Source organism: Notothenia rossii, assembly GCF_949606895.1.
Source record: "Notothenia rossii genome assembly, chromosome: 1".
NCBI lineage: Eukaryota > Metazoa > Chordata > Actinopteri > Perciformes > Nototheniidae > Notothenia > Notothenia rossii.
Window position 1 is genome coordinate 37,309,250 of NC_136912.1, and position 17,247 is coordinate 37,326,496.

The 17,247-nt window shown below is 48.4% G+C and overlaps 1 protein-coding gene across 1 annotated transcript; it reads left to right on the forward strand.

Moving 5' to 3' along the window:
* Positions 1-3,189: 3,189 nt before the first annotated feature.
* On the forward strand, positions 3,190-11,447 carry LOC307019027 (uncharacterized protein; the record flags this gene model as incomplete). Its single annotated transcript, XM_079649635.1, has 3 exons — positions 3,190-3,201; positions 3,917-4,099; positions 9,800-11,447. The coding sequence occupies 3 exons, from the start codon at positions 3,190-3,192 to the stop codon at positions 10,262-10,264; spliced, it is 660 nt and encodes a 219-aa protein (XP_079505761.1). The 3' UTR covers positions 10,265-11,447.
* Positions 11,448-17,247: the final 5,800 nt, after the last annotated feature.

Below are 17,247 nucleotides of genomic sequence, written 5' to 3' on the forward strand. Positions count from 1 at the left end.
AAGCTTTGTACACGTTTGAAATTACAATACCCAAAGCTTATCAAAAATCTTCACTTCACATCACGGTCCAAGAAAACGACAATTTCACACATATTATTAGGGCCCACATAGTAAGTACATCACTGAAATATTACATAAATGTCCAAGATAAAAAGAAAACATTTTCACTTCTTATTATTGAAGAAGATTCAACCTATTGTCATGATGTAGTAAAGGTACTATGTAACAAAACTGTTTCTCTGCATTTGTTAGGAGCAGTGGGCTGCCATTATGTACGGCGCACGGGGATTATTATGGCCCACATAGTAAATACATCGCCTTAATCACCACTTTACAAGCATCTGTGTAAAATAAGTACATTCACTCTTTTACACAGTTAGTGATATGACTGGCACGGCATGGAGTCCACCATAGAGGTGCATGCTGGAGTGTACCCACTTAGGTTCACTCTAATAGAGTCATTTAAATGTTCATCAGTCAGTCTTGTTCTGTATTTAGATTTCGTCACATTCATGTCAGAAAAAGCTGCTTCACAAAAGGTCTGTTGAGCCAGATAAAGCAGACATTTTCAGTGCTGCTTGGTTATTGTTCTTATAGTGTTCTGGGTCTACAAGGCTCCAGAAATGTTGTGAGTTTTGCCGAGACTTGAGCTGAACATGATTTTGGAGATTTATAACCTCCTTCTCAACAGGATTGACACTGAACAGTTCAGCCATCTTCTTCTTCTTCGTCTTGACATTAAATTATAAACCATAATAAATCAATTGTATAGGTCTAGCCTCTCTATATCTGTGTGTGAAATTGTTCCTTCAAAAACAAAAAACTAATGCTTCTGCAGTCTAGCTGCAGCTTCAAGCAACGGTCTTCTGTTTAAAAAAGGACACTGAAGGTCTTGAATCACACACATGACTTGAGTCTGAACACAGCAGATAACAGGAGTATTTACAACCGCATATAAAAACAAAAATACTGCATGTGGGTTCACACTTATTCTCTGTCTTACCGTTACATAAATCCCATGAATGTATGAGATTAAGTTAGCTTCATCATATCTCAATCAGTGATTAGGTGAATAATAATGTTTCTATCAGGTTACTATCAGCCTGTCACTCATTATTTGTAGGGAGGGGGCGGGGTTTGGAGGAACAGAGGAGCTGGTGCTCACTCTCCTCCTCAGTAGCAGTCACCATGAAGGCATCAGTGTCCTGCTCCAGTCCAAGCTGCTCTCCCTCCTGACTGGTGCACAGCTCCTCTTCAATCAGTGGAGGCTCTGTGCAGCAGGGATTCAACTTTTCCTCTGTGTGTGTTTCTGTGTGGCTTCCCAAGTTACTACTGAATATGGTATTTTTACCGGAGATGATGCAAGAATGCAGATCCTCCCCTGTGCGGCTTCTCATGTGGACTCTCAATTATACATCATATCGGACACATTTCCCACATGTTTTGCAAGAAAACGTCTTCCCCCCATGTGGAATTTCATAATATGCCTTTTAAATGTTGATGTTCGACAGAATCGTTTCCCACACGTTTGGCACAGAAATGGCTTCTCCCCTGTGTGAATTCTAATATGCTGTTTCAAGTGGCTTTTATTTGCGAAAGCTCTCCCACATGTATTGCAAGGAAATGGCCTCTCACCTGTGTGGCTTCTGAGGTGTCTGTTCAGTGTTGCTATCGATAAAAAATATTTCCCACATGAGTCACAATTGAAAGGCTGTTTACCTGTGTGCATCTCGGACAAATTAATGTTGTTTCCTTCGTAACTGGGATTTCTGTGATATTCATTCTGTGGTCTTGGCTCTGCATGTCCAGTTGATCCTGAGTCTTGCTCGCCTCCTTCCTGATCTTGGCTCTCAGCTACATGAGAGTTGTGAGAGAGGAGCTGGTGCTCACTTTCCTCCTTGGTAGCAGTCAACATGAAGGCATCAGTGTCCTGCTCCAGTCCAAGCTGCTCTCCCTCCTGACTGGTGCACAGCTCCTCCTGCTCCTCTTTAATCTGTGGAGGCTGTGGCTCCTCTTGGTCCAGACTGGAGTTCCTCTCCTGAATACAGAGCTGCTGCTCAGAGAGAACCTGCTCCTCACAGACAGGATGCTGTGGGAGCTCTGGAGGGACAGAGAACAAATAAAATAGGATAATGCTTTACACATAACGGAACTTGAGGACATGCAACGTTGACGATTTGAAGTGAGTACGTTTTACATACCTAACCTTGGTATTTGTATTTCCGGTTTCCAAACGACATCCAGCAGTCTGCGCTGTCGTCTGATCTCCTCCTCATATTCGACGATGGTTTTCTGAAAAACTCCAAATATTTCTTCAGCAGCAGCACAGAGTCGCTCGTTGACAAAGTCTCTCAAAAACTCAACCGAAGACATTATTGCCTAAATATAAGTGTAGTATTTCCCGCAAAACTACTATAACATCGTATCTTAGTTTACTCCACTCATCGATAACGGCGAACCAACTGTAACAGGGTTATGGCTAGAAAGGATCCGTCTAGTGTAAAACTATCGCGATAGTTTGCAAGTCACGTGGCTGAATGTTTACGTTTGGCAGGCAGCCTTTCAGTTACGATCGTTAACATCAGTGGGCAAATGATGGTGAGAAGCTAAACCATCTATTAATTATGTCAATGACAGGGAGTGTGATTGTTGAAATAGGGTGTTAGCGGTCTTGCTGTTCAAAGAAGAATGATAAAACTGTAGATCACCAACACTATGGTTTATTTTTTATTAACAGGCAAGTCAACGTTGTCGCAGTAAAAGTCTCAAGATAGCTCCTGGTGCAATACAACGTTCCCTTTCAGTGTTTTACTATTATGTCTGATGTTTCTCGATTAATATTACTGCTGCATTAATGTGTATGTTGCATGTTACTGCTGTAGGTGTGTTTCCGAGCCGCTCCAACGAGAGTTACAACGAGAACGTGACGTCATATTTACACAAGACGGATCCTTTCTAGCCATAACCCTGTAACAGAGCGTGGTTTGTTTACTTCCGGTGCTTGTTTCTTCTTCTTCTTCTCTCGGTTGTTGGCGAATTGCAAACAACTTCAAGGGGCATACCGCCACCTACTGTACAAGAGTGTGCATCACCATATCATTATATCACCACTTTATTATATATTATACCACTGTATTTACGTTGTTTTAAATTCTTCCAATCAATCCTGTTTCACTCAAATACTTAATAATGGCCTTCCTGGTAGCTCTTACCACCTTCTGTTCAAAGTATCCCCATCAGGCTCCACTCCCTTCCTAACTCTCTGACCCTGTCTCCTAGTTGTTCCCTCTCCGTTTTGTACATGTTGCAGTGTAATATGATGTGTTCCACGTTTTCTTTCACTCCACAACCCCTGCATTCTTCAACTTCACTTTTTCCCATTATAAACATTGTGCCGTTTAGTCCTGTATGATCCAATCTGAGTCTAGTGATGGTGACATACCCGGCGCCAAAATGGGAGGGCCAGGCCCTCCCATTTTGACATTCCTGCCCTCCCCCAATAAACACGTGTTTTATTATTTATAACATTTACATTTTTTATTTTTTAAATTATAAATAAACGGTGAACTTTTATGCTACGATATATGTCATGTCAGATAGTGAAAACATCGCAGGCTACCTCAAATAAATTAATGTGTCTGTTGTGATTTGTGATTCGTCCACATTTAGACCAATCACAGCGTCACACTCTGCCGCCTATTCTGGATTTTTTTTTATTGTTTATTGTGCATTCTGTAGACTCCCATTTCTGTTTGAATTACAAAATGGGAATCAGAAATTGGCTTAAAAGGTCTAAGGATTTATCAAAACGAAATAGCGATGAAAGAACTGCAGCCGATGGTGCTGCTGGCGACCCGTTGCAGCAGCACGCCTTAATATCACAAGCTTGACCTCGCAAACCCCGGGGCTGAGTTAGCGAGCCCAATCCTTGACTCATCAAGGCGGCCGCCACCAACGTTGTTCTCCGAGGCACAGCTCCTTGTGCCCCTACCATTACCACCTGCGTTGCTACATACTGTACCACACCCGCCAGCATCCTCCTCCTCCTCCTCCGTGCCGGTGCCTCCACTACAGACGCTACCTTGCAGCACATCAACAGGTAGGCCACTGTTGGGCCAGTAACCGCTCAAAGACCAACAGCCCCAGGTGATCTTGGGGTTAATAAACCCAACCAGGTGAAACTGGATCGTTATCCAGGGAGATTGTTTTCAGGAAAGAAGCGCACTTTTGCCATGGTACTACAACAGACCATGGCTTGAATATTCGTTAAAAGCAGACGCAGTCTTTTGTTTGCCCTGTAGACAGTTTAAATACGTCTTCATCTGATGCAAAAGAACACATTTAATGTGAGAGTTTGTGGAGAGAGAGACAGATACGCGAGGAAACAAATAAGGAAATGAGTACTTTGGAGCACACAGATCAGCTGGCACGGAACCGTTATTACGTGTCAGCTGTCGTTGATATTATAGCTTTTTTTTAGATGTCAACCAACTCCCTCTCAGAGGTGACCTGACCACGATTCACTCCACAGCATGTCCGAGTCAGGCAGTGGGCTCTTCCTATCGCTGTTTGAGTATACGCTGCACAAAGATGCAGAGTTGGCCAAAATAATGTTCTAAGTTAGCTCGGCTCATACTTGCCAACCTTGAGACCTCAGAAATCGGGAGCATTTCAAAATGCAAAATGGGGGGCGGGGTGCTAGTTTATCGCCGGAGCTGTTAGATTAACATTAACATGCTTATAAGTGCAATGCCTTGCGGTCTGTAGCACCATCCTTGATGGACCATATGTGTGGGCTGGTCCTGTATTAAATACAGGAAAGGAGTGAGCAGAGGGTAGAGTTGTCGATTCTTGTTCTGTTTTCTGTGATATATATTACTCACCCTCAGTTGCGCGCGCTACTAGAGAGACGCGCTACCATGGAAACCAAACAATGGTGTAGCTGTATTAAAGTCCGAGTGGAAACAGTTCCGAGTAAATCTGGTTATGTAAGAAATACGGGGGAAATATGACCCCGGGAGGAAATCGGGAGTCTCCCGCGAAAATCGGGATTGTTGACAAGCTATGGCTTGGCTGAGCGAAAGGATGCACCTACAGTGCATAGAAATAAACCATGCCCAAGGCGGGCTAAACAGTTCATCGTCTCCGTCTCTACTATTTCTCTCCGAGTGCAACGATGAGGAAGCTGCCATCCTTAACCTGTGTGCCTTGCTCGTGATTTATCAGTGTTTGTGCTGCCACGCACACGATGTTTCAAAAGTGGTTTCTATATTGCCCTTTATTTGTGCATGTATTTGCGATAAGTGTGCGTCTATACGCAATGCTGTTGGCCTTGCTGTTTGATATATATTGTGCCGCAGGCCCGCAGCACGTGACGGTTTTGTGTGCCCTCCCATAAAAATCATATGCCCTCCCTTTAGATTCGTTCTGGCGCCGGGTCTGGATGGTGATCTCCTCCCGTCTGTTCCTTGGTATTGATCTTTGTTATGACTGATTTCTGTAATTTGTGGTATCTCCTCCCACCTTTTCTGATCTTCCTCCCACCTTTTCTGCCATATTTCCATACCCTTCCTCTTAATTATTGCTTTTCCTTCTCCTTTTCCAAGTGAAACTGGTATTGCTATTTCCTTTTGTAACGCATCTGTTGCTAACTTATCAGCATGCTCATTCCCTTTAACCCCATCATGTGCAGGTGTTACCGAATAAGATGTGGGCCGAACAACTGGTGATATTCTATAACGGTATAGGCAGATGAATCAGGGGCGTGGCCTTTGTCGAATAACCAGGAAATACACATTTCGATCGCTTCTTCTGTCGTTTACATAAATCTTTTGGTATATTTTGCTCCATAGGAACACTTTGATGCACATTCATTACCAGTGTGTGAGATTGTGGTTGCGATGCCGATATGCGGACGCGTACAGCAAGGACTACAAAAAGACACATGAGGTGACTGGGGATGTCCGTTCAAAACATTGCAAGCTTGAATAAATCATTTAAACCATTTATTTTTGCCTGATTTATTACTGAATATCATTCTTAATGTGATACCAAGTCCATCTGAGACCTGTGTATACCTTCAGACAGCCTACAAGTGAAGCACGCGTTGTTTACTGACAGGTTGAAAGTAGCGTGGAGACTGTGATACGACTTCTGTGGCTTGTTCTTGTTGTCAGTCTTATATTTGTATCAAGTATCGTTATTAATATGATGTCGAGTTGATTTGAGACCCGTTTATACTTTCATACAGTCTGTTAGTGAAACATACAGTCTGTATGAGTTGTTTACACCCATCTCCAACGCAGCGTGAAGAGCTGTGGTAAACTGTGATCCGCTCAGATTAAACTGTGATAAGACTTATGTGGATATCAACCAGCGATCATGTTTAATATTAAAGACTACACACATGTATCCCTTATCAAAGCGGTATTCTGCACTTTGCCACACTTATCCGGATAAGATGTGACGTCATTAGTGGATCGGTTCCTTTTCATCTTCTCGCTTCGCGAGAGTATCGTGGTTGTATTTTTGTAACCTACAAACGTTCGTTGGAACGTCAGGTCTAAGGATTCCCCCACATACAGCCGGCTGCGTGCAGTTTTGCGACTATTCCAGTCTGGGCTACGGGCTACCCGTCCCCGAGGAGCTACGCGGAAAACTTCGACGGAAAGGTTGGTGTCGGCTTGGTCGGTGATGGCAGTGTTTCCGCTGCCTCTCCCAGCTCTCCGGATTTCAGTCTTGTTTACTATTTGGCTTTAACTTTTTTGGTGAAGGCAGCGTTTCCGCTCCCTCTCCCAGGAGTTGCCCTTGCTGTGCTATTTTGTACTTCTGCTGACTGTGGCGTTGTGCCGAGCTGTTCTTAGCATTATTGAGTTTCCAGTTTAGCTGTGTTCCCTCGGTTAACTAGTTAGCAATAGCGTGGCTCAGCCTAGCTGTGTCCTGTCGCGCAGCCACCTGGTTGACGCTGGATTAAGCTGGGATTATCTGTGCTGTTTTTCCTTTAGAGGCCAGTTTCTGGTCTTAGCCTGTGTTTACGTTTATCTTCGTTATTATCCCAACCAGTGAAGGCAGTGTTTTCTCCCCCGCTCCTGGTGAGCGTGTTGCCTGATTGTTAGCAGCAACCACCCGGCTAAGCTCTCCTGTTGAGCTTCTTTATATTATTTTTATTCAGCTAGGTGAAGGCAGTGCTCTCGCTCCCACTCCCTTTGCTGGTAACGTTGGTGTAGGATATTTACATCCCTTGTCGTGTTCGGCGAGTAGGACGGAGAATTGCTCTACTCTTCCCTATCAGCAGGTAGCTGGTGAAGGCTGTGTCCTCGCACCCGCTCCCGGTTGCCCTGCATCTGGCCACCTACATAATGGCTCATTCATGTAGCGCCTGTATAGCTCCTGTTGGGCCCGAGGACGGCCATGACCGCTGCCCCTCTTGCCTTGGCATCGAGCATTTGAGGGAGGGTCTCACGCAGAACGCCTGCATGAAGTGTAGCTGTATGCCTTGGGCGCTCAGAGTAGCTACAGTTGCAGAGGTGGAGCGTTTGGCAGCAGCCAACCGATACCTCTCCTCGTCACATCTTCCTCCAGAGCAGTTTAGCCATTGCCGGCGACGTGAGGGAACGATGGCTATGAGGTCAACCCCCAATAGGAGGTCTAGAAACAGGCTGTCCTCTAAGGTGGATCAGTTAGCTGCCGACATGAGCATGATGAAGACGCTCCTCTTGGCCTTTCAGCCAGGGACCGGTATAGGGGCTACTAGCTTGCCGCCCGCCCCTTCTTCGGTTGCCGCACCTCCACATGACGATGTCATGTCGCTAGCGGCTTCGGCTAACCTCTTCAACGAAGAGGTGGAGTATGAGGCCCCGATCACTCCTGAGGAGGCTTCCCACTCCTCTGCTCAGGGTTGTCTGCAGGGCGCGGAGGACACCTCCATGGCGGCCATTATTCGTTTGGCCCTGGCACACTTACAGAGATCCAATCCTGGCTGAGCCAAAACGTCCTCAACCTCAACGAGAGCAAAACGGAGGTCTTCTTTTTTGGACCCCGACCTCCAGCCTCCCCGGTTGATATTCTGGGCTCCCTCAATAAAAACATCCTCTCCTCTGTCACGAACCTTGGAGTGACCTTCAATAGCGCTTTTAAATTTGATAAGCAGGTCAGCACCATAGTCAAGACCTGCTTTTTCAAAATACGACTATTATAAGACCAAGTCGTTTTTATCTTTTAAAGACCTATAAAGGGTTATTAATGCCTTTGTTACCTCAAGTCTGGATTACTGCAACGCTCTGTATGTGGGTATAGACCAGGCCTCAATTAGACGCATGCAGCTAGTTCAGAATGCAGCTGCATGTCTTCTCACTGGCCACAAAAAAGCATGACCACATCACCCCAATTCTGGCCTCACTACACTGGCTTCCAGTTCGGTTCAGAATTGATTTTAAACTCCTTTTATTTGTTTTCAAAGCCCTAAATGGGCTGGCTCCGGCCTATGTAGCCGGACTCCTCAATCGCTACACCCCAGCCAGAGCCTTAAGGTCGGCTGACCAGCTGCTGCTGATAGTGCCCATGACCAGGCTTAAAACCAGAGGGCACCGAGCATTCGCAGCAGCAGGCCCTAGGCTGTGTAACACTCTGTCCCTCTACGTGGGGTCGGCCCAGACATTAGGGTTTTTTAAATCAACACTTAAAACTCACTTTTTCTCTCTGGTCTTCTAGCCTTTTCTTATCAAGCTCCACTTTTGTGGAATCAGCTTCCAGTTTGCGTTCAGGCGGTCTATCCGTTTTAAGAGTAGCCTATGCTTAAGACCTTCCTTTTGATAAAGCTTATAGTTGATAAAATAACCTAATGAGAGTGCTTTGACGCAGATACGCTGTGCCTCTTCATCTACATTTTGGTTCTTGCTCTTTCACTTAAATCCTAAAAACCTAGATCTTATATCTAAAACTAAGGTTATTACTACTCTTTCTATTTTCTCTTTATCCAAAACCTTTTCCCTCCATGACCTCACAAGGTTTTATTGGAGGGAAACAGGTTTGCAGAGGGGCCTATTTCCAGCCGGGGAGTGTTATGCCGTAGCCACAGCGTACCTCCTTACCTCTCACCAATTCCAACTAAGGCCCCAGCGGGGACCTTGCTCCCTGCGTGTGCCTGTCTGTATCTGTGTATTTGCATCTTCCGATTAACCGAGCCTTCCCCAAATTTTCTTTTTCTTTTGTGTCTATATCTAGGCCCAGATCCGGAGTCCAGGCTGATCCTCTTGCTGTGGTCCTGTGCCCTGGATCCTCTATCCTGAGTTCTGGATAAAGTCGTGGACTTCGGGTCGTGGCTGGGCCTGTCTCTGCGGTCCTGCCTGGGTCTCGTCAAGCTGCTTCCCTGATGGCTCCCACAGGATTGTTGTCATCCTTGTGGATTAATCTACTTATTATAGACACATGCATTTCCAAACATTCAGTCTACCTACGCTGTAAAATGTATTATCTCTTACACACGGCATCTATTGCGCGTCTGTCCGTCCTGGGAGAGGGATCCCTCCTCTGTTGCTCTCCCTGCGGTTTCTCCCATTTTCCCCTTTAAACTGTGTATTTTTTTTTTTTTTCTCCGGAAGTTTTTCCTTGTACGATGTGAGGGTCTAAGGTCAGAGGGTGTCGTTTTCTCATACTGATATTCTGCATAAACTGTGCTATTGTATTTGCTGTATAGTGTCCTTACTGTAAGGTAATTATTATATGTACAGCACTTTGGCTCGACCAAAAATCGTTTTAAAAATGTGCTATATAAATAAAAATGTATTTGATTTGATTACAGCTTCCGGTCCTGCAGGCCGACCCGGCTCAGGCTAGCGCCTTCTTCAGGCGTAACCCTGCCACTGTCCCCCTCACTGTTCCTCCTTCAGAGGAGTACCTGAGGGAGCTCCATTCATGCTGGAGAGACACCAAGGCCCTCTCCCACTCTGGGTCTGATGCCCGGACGTTGGCTGCATTGCAGGATCCGGCGAGGGTTGGGCTGGGTCGAATGCCACCCATTGAGCCCACCATCGCCTCCCTGATTCTGGATCCTGATGAGGCTCCAAGGCCTGATGCCAGGTGCCCTCGGCCTCAATGCAGGGTCACAGACGAACTGCTCTGTAAAGCCTACGACGCAGCGGCACGCATGGGTCGTATCAGGAACTCCCTCTCCAATTTAATGCTGGCCGTCTCCACCTCTCTGCAGCAGGCTCCGGCTGAGCCTCCTTTGCCGGGCATCAGTGCAGGCCTTTGCTTGAATAACTAGGAAACTAGGGCAAGTTATGTCCTTACTGGTGGAGACTCGCCGCCAGATTTGACTCAACCGCCTCCCAGTGACTTTCGGGCCCCCCGATCACCGGCCTTCTAGGCAGCCTTGTACCTCAGCGCCTTACCAGCACCCCCCAAGGGGCTCCAGAGGCCGGGGGGTGAGGCCCTGAAGCCCCGGGCCGGTCGTCGGCTGATTTTCACAGCAGCAGCTCAGCCACTGGGCTGCCTGTACTTCTGACCCCTGGGTAGTTTCCACCCTAACCCTATTTAGGGGCAATGGATGTCCACTCTCGGGAGACGACCGACAGTGGTGCGGTTACCCAAAGTGACAGACCTAATGTTATCCCTATTTACAGGCAATTGACGTCCACTCTCGGGAGAGAGACCTCCAGCGTGTGTCCCTGCCATGGGGACTCTGTTTATTTCACACTTCCAGGACAGAGACTGGGGAAATCTCCTCTCTGTGGCCCCTCCAAGAGCCCCAAATGACGGACTAATGACCTCCAGCGTGTGTCCAGCAGCCGCTGATGCGCACGGAAGTCTGTCCATTTCGTTAACATTTGAATGGCCAAATGGACGGAAATATGCCCATTTCGTTAAAACGCCGGACTGGAGCCTGTGCAGGACCCCAGTGAGAGCTCCAGACTGTGTGCACTGTGTTAGGGAACCATATGAACGGTGTACATGAGTGTTAAAAGTGAATTAAACTGTTTTAATTCAACAGCAGCCGCTGACAATCTCACTGTGTTACCCAGGAAATGAGCCGGATTTGTGGGTAGGCTGAGTGTTGAAAGTGCATCAAACTGGTTTTAATTCAACAGAGGACAGGCTGCTTCATATCACACTGTTACCCAGTAAATGAGCCGGATTTGTGGGTAGGCTGAGGCATTAAACTGTTTTAATCCGACAGCCGCTGATGCGCACGGAAGTCTGTCCGTTTCGTTATCATTTGAATAGCCAAATGGACGGAAATCCGTCCAGGAGCAGGAATCCTGGGTAAGTGAGTGTTAAAAGTGCATTAAACTGTTTTAATCCGACAGCCGCAGGTGCTGACGGAAAGCAGGCGGAACAAATGGATTATTTTACCCAGGAATAAATGTTTGCAAGGCGGGGAAAGTGTTCCTGCATCCCCTCCATAACGGTAATAATGATTAGAAATGATTTCCAGGGCAGAAAGCGGTTTTTAAATGTGGAAAAAACTATTTTAAACTGTTTAAAAAGCACAAAGCTATTTGAGTGCTGTTCTCATGTGTCCCCACAGGAGGGCGCATCATCCCAGGGAGCACAGTGCATTAACAGTAAAAAATACAACAAAAACAGGGCAAATCAATGGATTTAAAGTGCAGGGAAGCTCCGCACCACACACAGGTACATTCCTAAATCCCCACCATGGTGACCACGGTGATTTAAACTAGTTTCTGCGGGGAAAAGAGTGCTAAGAATCTGATTAAAGCCTGCTAACAGTGTGGTAAAAGTCTGATTGTTTCAGAGACCCATAGTAATGCAGGGTCGGGCCGGGTCAGTACTTGGATGGGAGACCACCTGGGAATACCCGGTGCTGTAAGCTTTTTTTAAATACAGGTACATCCATGGTGATAAGATAAGATTTATACCCTAAAATAGCATGCTAAGCGTGGGTGTATTAGTTTCAAAGCATGCACACTCTGCTCATTTCAGACTTCCATGAAATAGACCGGGAAAAGCACCTCTCTCTGGCTGCTCACAGACCCCCGAAGTAGCTCCAGCTCGGCTTCCTAATACGGGCAAACAGGTTTTTTCACACCTCCAGGAGAGGGACCGGGAAAAGCACCTCTCTTTGGCACCTTACAGAGCCCCAAAGGACGGCCTAATGACCTCCAGCCTCTCTCCCTCACATGGAGCTCAGGTTATTTCACACCTCCAGGAGAGGGACCGGGAAAAGCACCTCTCTTTGGCACCTCACAGAGCCCCAAAGGACCGCCTAATGACCTCCAGCCTCTCTCCCTCACATGGAGCTCAGATTATTTCATACCTCCAGGAGAGGGACCGGGAAAACCACCTCTCTGTAGCCCCTCACAGAGCCCCAAAGGACGGATTAAGGACCTCCGGCAACAGTGGCACTTCCATAACCTTGTGCACCGTGAGTCCCCGGGCCCCCGGACTTAAGCACTCCCCCACGGACTAAACCCAGATGATCACACCCTACAGAACCTCATGCCCCTGGTAACCCCCTGTGGATCATATTCTCATGCTCCTGGTAACCCTTTAAATAGTCTGATACCTCAAGGGCTCATCACCGCACTTTAAAAGCCAGAAATAATGTTTAAATGGTCGGGGAAAGTGTTTTTAAACGTCTGGAAGAGAGTTGTAGCCTGTCATTTTGCACGATATAATTTAACATGTAACCTCTCCTGGAAATGTACATATTCTGTGCATTTCCAGGAGAGGTTATATGTTAAATTATATCCTGCAAAATGGCAGGCTAAAACACCCAGGGATACGTGTTTGAAAGGAGGAGAAAAGTTGTTTAAAATAGTCTGATACCTCCAGGGCTCATCACCGCATTTTACAAGCCAGGGAAGGTGTCTGAATCATGGGTAAACATTGTTTAAATAGTCTGATACCTGGCACTGTATTTGCCCCCGGGAACCTTCAAGGTTATACTAATGTTTTATTATTTATTTAATTATCACACGATTTTTACAAAAACAGTATACAAAATATACATAATAAACATAATAAACATAATAAAAACACGATTAGTAGGGGCCTGGGGGCCATATTAGCCGTCTAACTTGTACGGTGCACCGGGGAAAAAGGTTGAGTCCACGGCCCCTGTCCCCTCATCAGGAGTATCAACCGGCCCTGAAGAAGAGGTATCGCTGCTCTCCGCCCCTGAGCCCTCTTCGGAGGTAGCTGACGGTGGTAGACCTCCTTCTGATGATGCTGCTGCAGCTGCTGCCGCCCTGAACATGGAGCGGATCTTCAATCCCTCCTTTGTTCCAGGCGTATTCGCGTAGAACCGTTCTGCAGTGCTTACGTCGTGACACATAAACCTAGCGAGAATCGACCTGCTTTCTGGATCTTGGTGATGCTTGATATTGTCAGCCAGGGCAGTGCGCAAGATGGTGAAGGTGATGGCTGTTTCTAGCCCAGCATCAGCCCAAGCCCTCTTCAAGTGAGCGTTCAGGTTCTTGGAAGCGTGCTTCCCCGTTGTGAAAAGGAAGAATTCACTCTGAGGACCCGACAAGCCCTCTTTTATCCCCATCCACCGCATGACCCAGCTAAACTCCTTTACTGTAAGCACCAGCTGTGCTTCGCCAAATGTCTTGGCAGTCTTGTGATCCTGCACGTGGATGATGTAGCCCTCAGCAGTGCCCCCTTCTGTCCGCCTCAAAGACCTCCGTGTTGGTCATGTTTGCGTACACACCCGGACGGTGGCCATACAGGAGGCTCCAATGGAGGGTTAGATAGCCATATAGCAGGTACTGGGTGATTGAGGTCGGATTGCTAGCCATCAGGTCAAGGAGATCAGGGATGCGCTTCTCAGCGGCCGCCATGGCGGCGAGAAGCTCCGCCTGGCTCGGCAGACGATCCAGCTTGTTCCTCTTCACCTTAAACTGGTGGACAGTGACAAACTTTTTCAAATCGTTCATGTTGGCTGTCACCTCTCTGATGATGTGGGTCATATCAGACTGGGTGAGCCTGCACCCCCGGAGCTTTGACGCAGACAAGTACCTCAGGAAATGGTTCACATTCTTCAGGAACAACAGCGATGTTGTGACTGCCCCGCCCGACTTTGAAATATACTCGCTCCATCCACGGACCCTCTTTGTGTCTTTTAGAAACAGCCAGTCTGACAGCCGGTCAACACCATGGGCCATGAATACTAGGAAGTTCTTTATCCGGCTGACATTGGACATAGAATTCTCTTTCCGTTTTACTGTCGGTGCGACACCCTCACAATGACCTCTGTATGTCTGAATGTACGTCTCCATGCTTTTAGGCAACGTGATTTCACGCATGGTATTCCCCCGTCCAGTGGACCAGTGATTTCGGGGAGAGGGCCAGTCCTTAGCCAGATTAGCTTTCAGCTTATTGGAGACAGACGCACGGGTCTTCTGGCATACAGGGTTCTCACTACCGGAGGCTTCTGCGGACCGCATGACAGTCTTCACCGGGGTCTCACTACCGGAGGCTTCTGGGGACCGCATCACAGACTTGAGAGGAGTCTCACTACCGGAGGCTTCTACGGACCGCATGACAGTCTTCACCGGGGTCTCACTACCGGAGGCTTCTGGGGACCGCATCACAGACTTGAGAGGGGTCTCGCTACCGGAGGCTTCTACGGACCACATGACAGTCTTCACCGGGGTCTTGCTTCCGGAGGCTTCTGGGGACCGCATCACAGACTTGAGAGGGGTATCACTCGCAGAGGCTTCTATGGACCGCATGACAGTCTTCACCTGGGTCTCACTACCGGAGGCTTCTGGGGACCGCCTCACAGACTTGAGAGGGGTCTCACTACCGGAGGCTTCTACGGACCGCATGACAGTCTTCACCGTGGTCTTGCTTCCGGAGGCTTCTGGGGACCGCATCACAGACTTGAGAGGGGTCTCACTACCGGAGGCTTCTACGGACCGCATGACAGTCTTCACTGGGGTCTCACTAACGGAGGCTTCTGGGGACCGCATCACAGACTTGAGAGGGGTCTCACTACCGGAGGCTTCTACGGACCGCATGACAGTCTTCACCGGGGTCTCACTACCGGAGGCTTCTGGGGACCGCATCACAGACTTGAGAGGGGTCTCACTACCGGAGGCTTCTACGGACCGCATGACAGTCTTCACCGGGGTGTCACTACCGGAGGCTTCTGGGGACCGCATCACAGTCTTCACCAGGGTCTTGAGAGGGATAATGCTGCCGGAGGCTACTGTGTTCATGCCGGGGGTACTTGAGATTGCTAGGCCCTTAAATCGTATACATTCTTCGTCTTCCTCAAGCACAGCAGCAGTGGCACTCTGCTTCCTGGGTTTTAGACCCTGTTTCAGCCTGGAGCGCAGGGTCTTCACCTCATCAATGAGGGCATCCTTCTGAGCCCTCAATGCCACATTTTCCAGCCTCACCTGCCTGCAGTCCTCTTCGTCACACTCAGTATGTGGGGAGAAGGGTGGAGGGTGCACCGGGTATTCCTCCTCATTGTCTATATCCAATGATGTAGCCATTCCAATGATGGGATTAGTCTCTCGGAGGTCATGGAGCAACTGCATGGCCACACTATGCTTCAGCCTTGCCATGACCTGATATGCCTCATCTCAGGAGAACTCAGGATGGTCACGAGTTACATGACGGTGTAGTCTCTTCCCAGCATACGAACACCCTGTGATGGGACAGGGTTTGGTCCGAACATTTATTCTGCCACTGGCCATTTTAAGAATGATGCCTCTTTCCTCCAGGTTCTGCACTGCATGTTTGTGCTTAAGGTGCTTATTCAAAGCCAGATAGCAGAGTCTGCACACCGGGCATTCGGACAACATCCTTCCTAAATTACACACAATGAATTGTATTTAAAAGGTTTTCTGTTTCTCCGTTTATATGCGTTAGCTAACCGGTGATTGCAACCATGGGTCCGATGCTTCAATGCAGGGAACACGGACCAAGGGGAGGACTTGGGTTACCACCTGGTTAAAATGGTCCCACCTCCGCACCAACGCGGGGCTGGTGATGGGTCCGATACATTGATTGTTTTTTGTTTCATGGTTCTGCCACGAGCTCACAAGACAGTTTTGGGTACGAAAACGTGGGGATAACAGTACCTTCGGGTGCTCCATCCCGCTCCGGCCTTAGCCGCAGCGGGGGGAGGAGGCATTGAACCCCTCACACCTGCCCCCGGAGGAGGCAGGGGAGTCAGGTACCCGGAGGCGCACGGTGGACGGCCAGGTCAAGGCCGCCACACCGCACTGGAGTCAGGGTTCCGAGTTTTTCGAGCCAGGTCCCGGTGAAACGCAGTACGGAGCACCCGGCAGGAGCCTCCAGCAGACCCCCCCGCGCGGTTCCCTCGTCCCTCGGAAGAGGCGGAGAGGTGGGTGTTTTTCATCTGCTGGCGGACTGCCGGGGAGAACGTGCTGCTCGGGAGCCAGGCTCAGAGTTAGTGGCAGTGAGAGCCCGTGCACCTGCCTTTTACAGCAGGCACGCGCTGGTATCGGGGTGGGGAGAGAAGGTAGAAGCAGAGGCTGCAGAAACAGCCAGAGCCTTCCGCTCTAACACACCCCTCATTTGGTCCATAAGCACTGGGCAGAGTCCCCTGTCAACTCTCCTTATATTCCTCCGGAGACCAGTTGGGACATGGCAGCATCCCACTTCTCCTGGTACACCATATCGTTAAATGAGCTCAGTAATGTACTGCACAACATCACATGGGTAAATGAGCTACGTAATGCCCTGCAAAATCACATTTGGTTTATTTCCAAAAAGCCTGGAAAAAACACATATATCTGTCATGTCCTGTAAAATATCATTCTTGTTTATTTCCATCCTTCAGGCAAATACACATATCTTTGTCCGCTCCAGGAGCACAGTCGAACCCGCAGTTTGGAGGAACCGACCGCCAAGCACCGGAACCTGGACCCGGGGAGGAGGCCCTCCGATGGCGGGTCAGATTTGCTGATACCGCAGCTGGCTGGACACTAGCCGTAGAAGAACACCCGGGCGGGACCAGGCATGTCCCTCTTTGCAGACAAGCATATATGCGCTCCGGCATTTCGCCGCATATCTTTGTCCGCTCCAGGAGCAGAGTCGAACCCGCAGTTTGGATGAACCGACCGCCAAGCACCGGAACCTGGACCCGGGGAGGAGGCCCTCCGATGGCGGGTCAAATTCGCTGATACCGCAGCTGGCTGGACACTAGCGGTAGAGGAAACCCCGGGCGGGACCAGGCATTTCCCTCTTTGGAGACAAGCATATATGTGGTTGTTACGCAGGATCAAACAGGTAGCCTGTGAT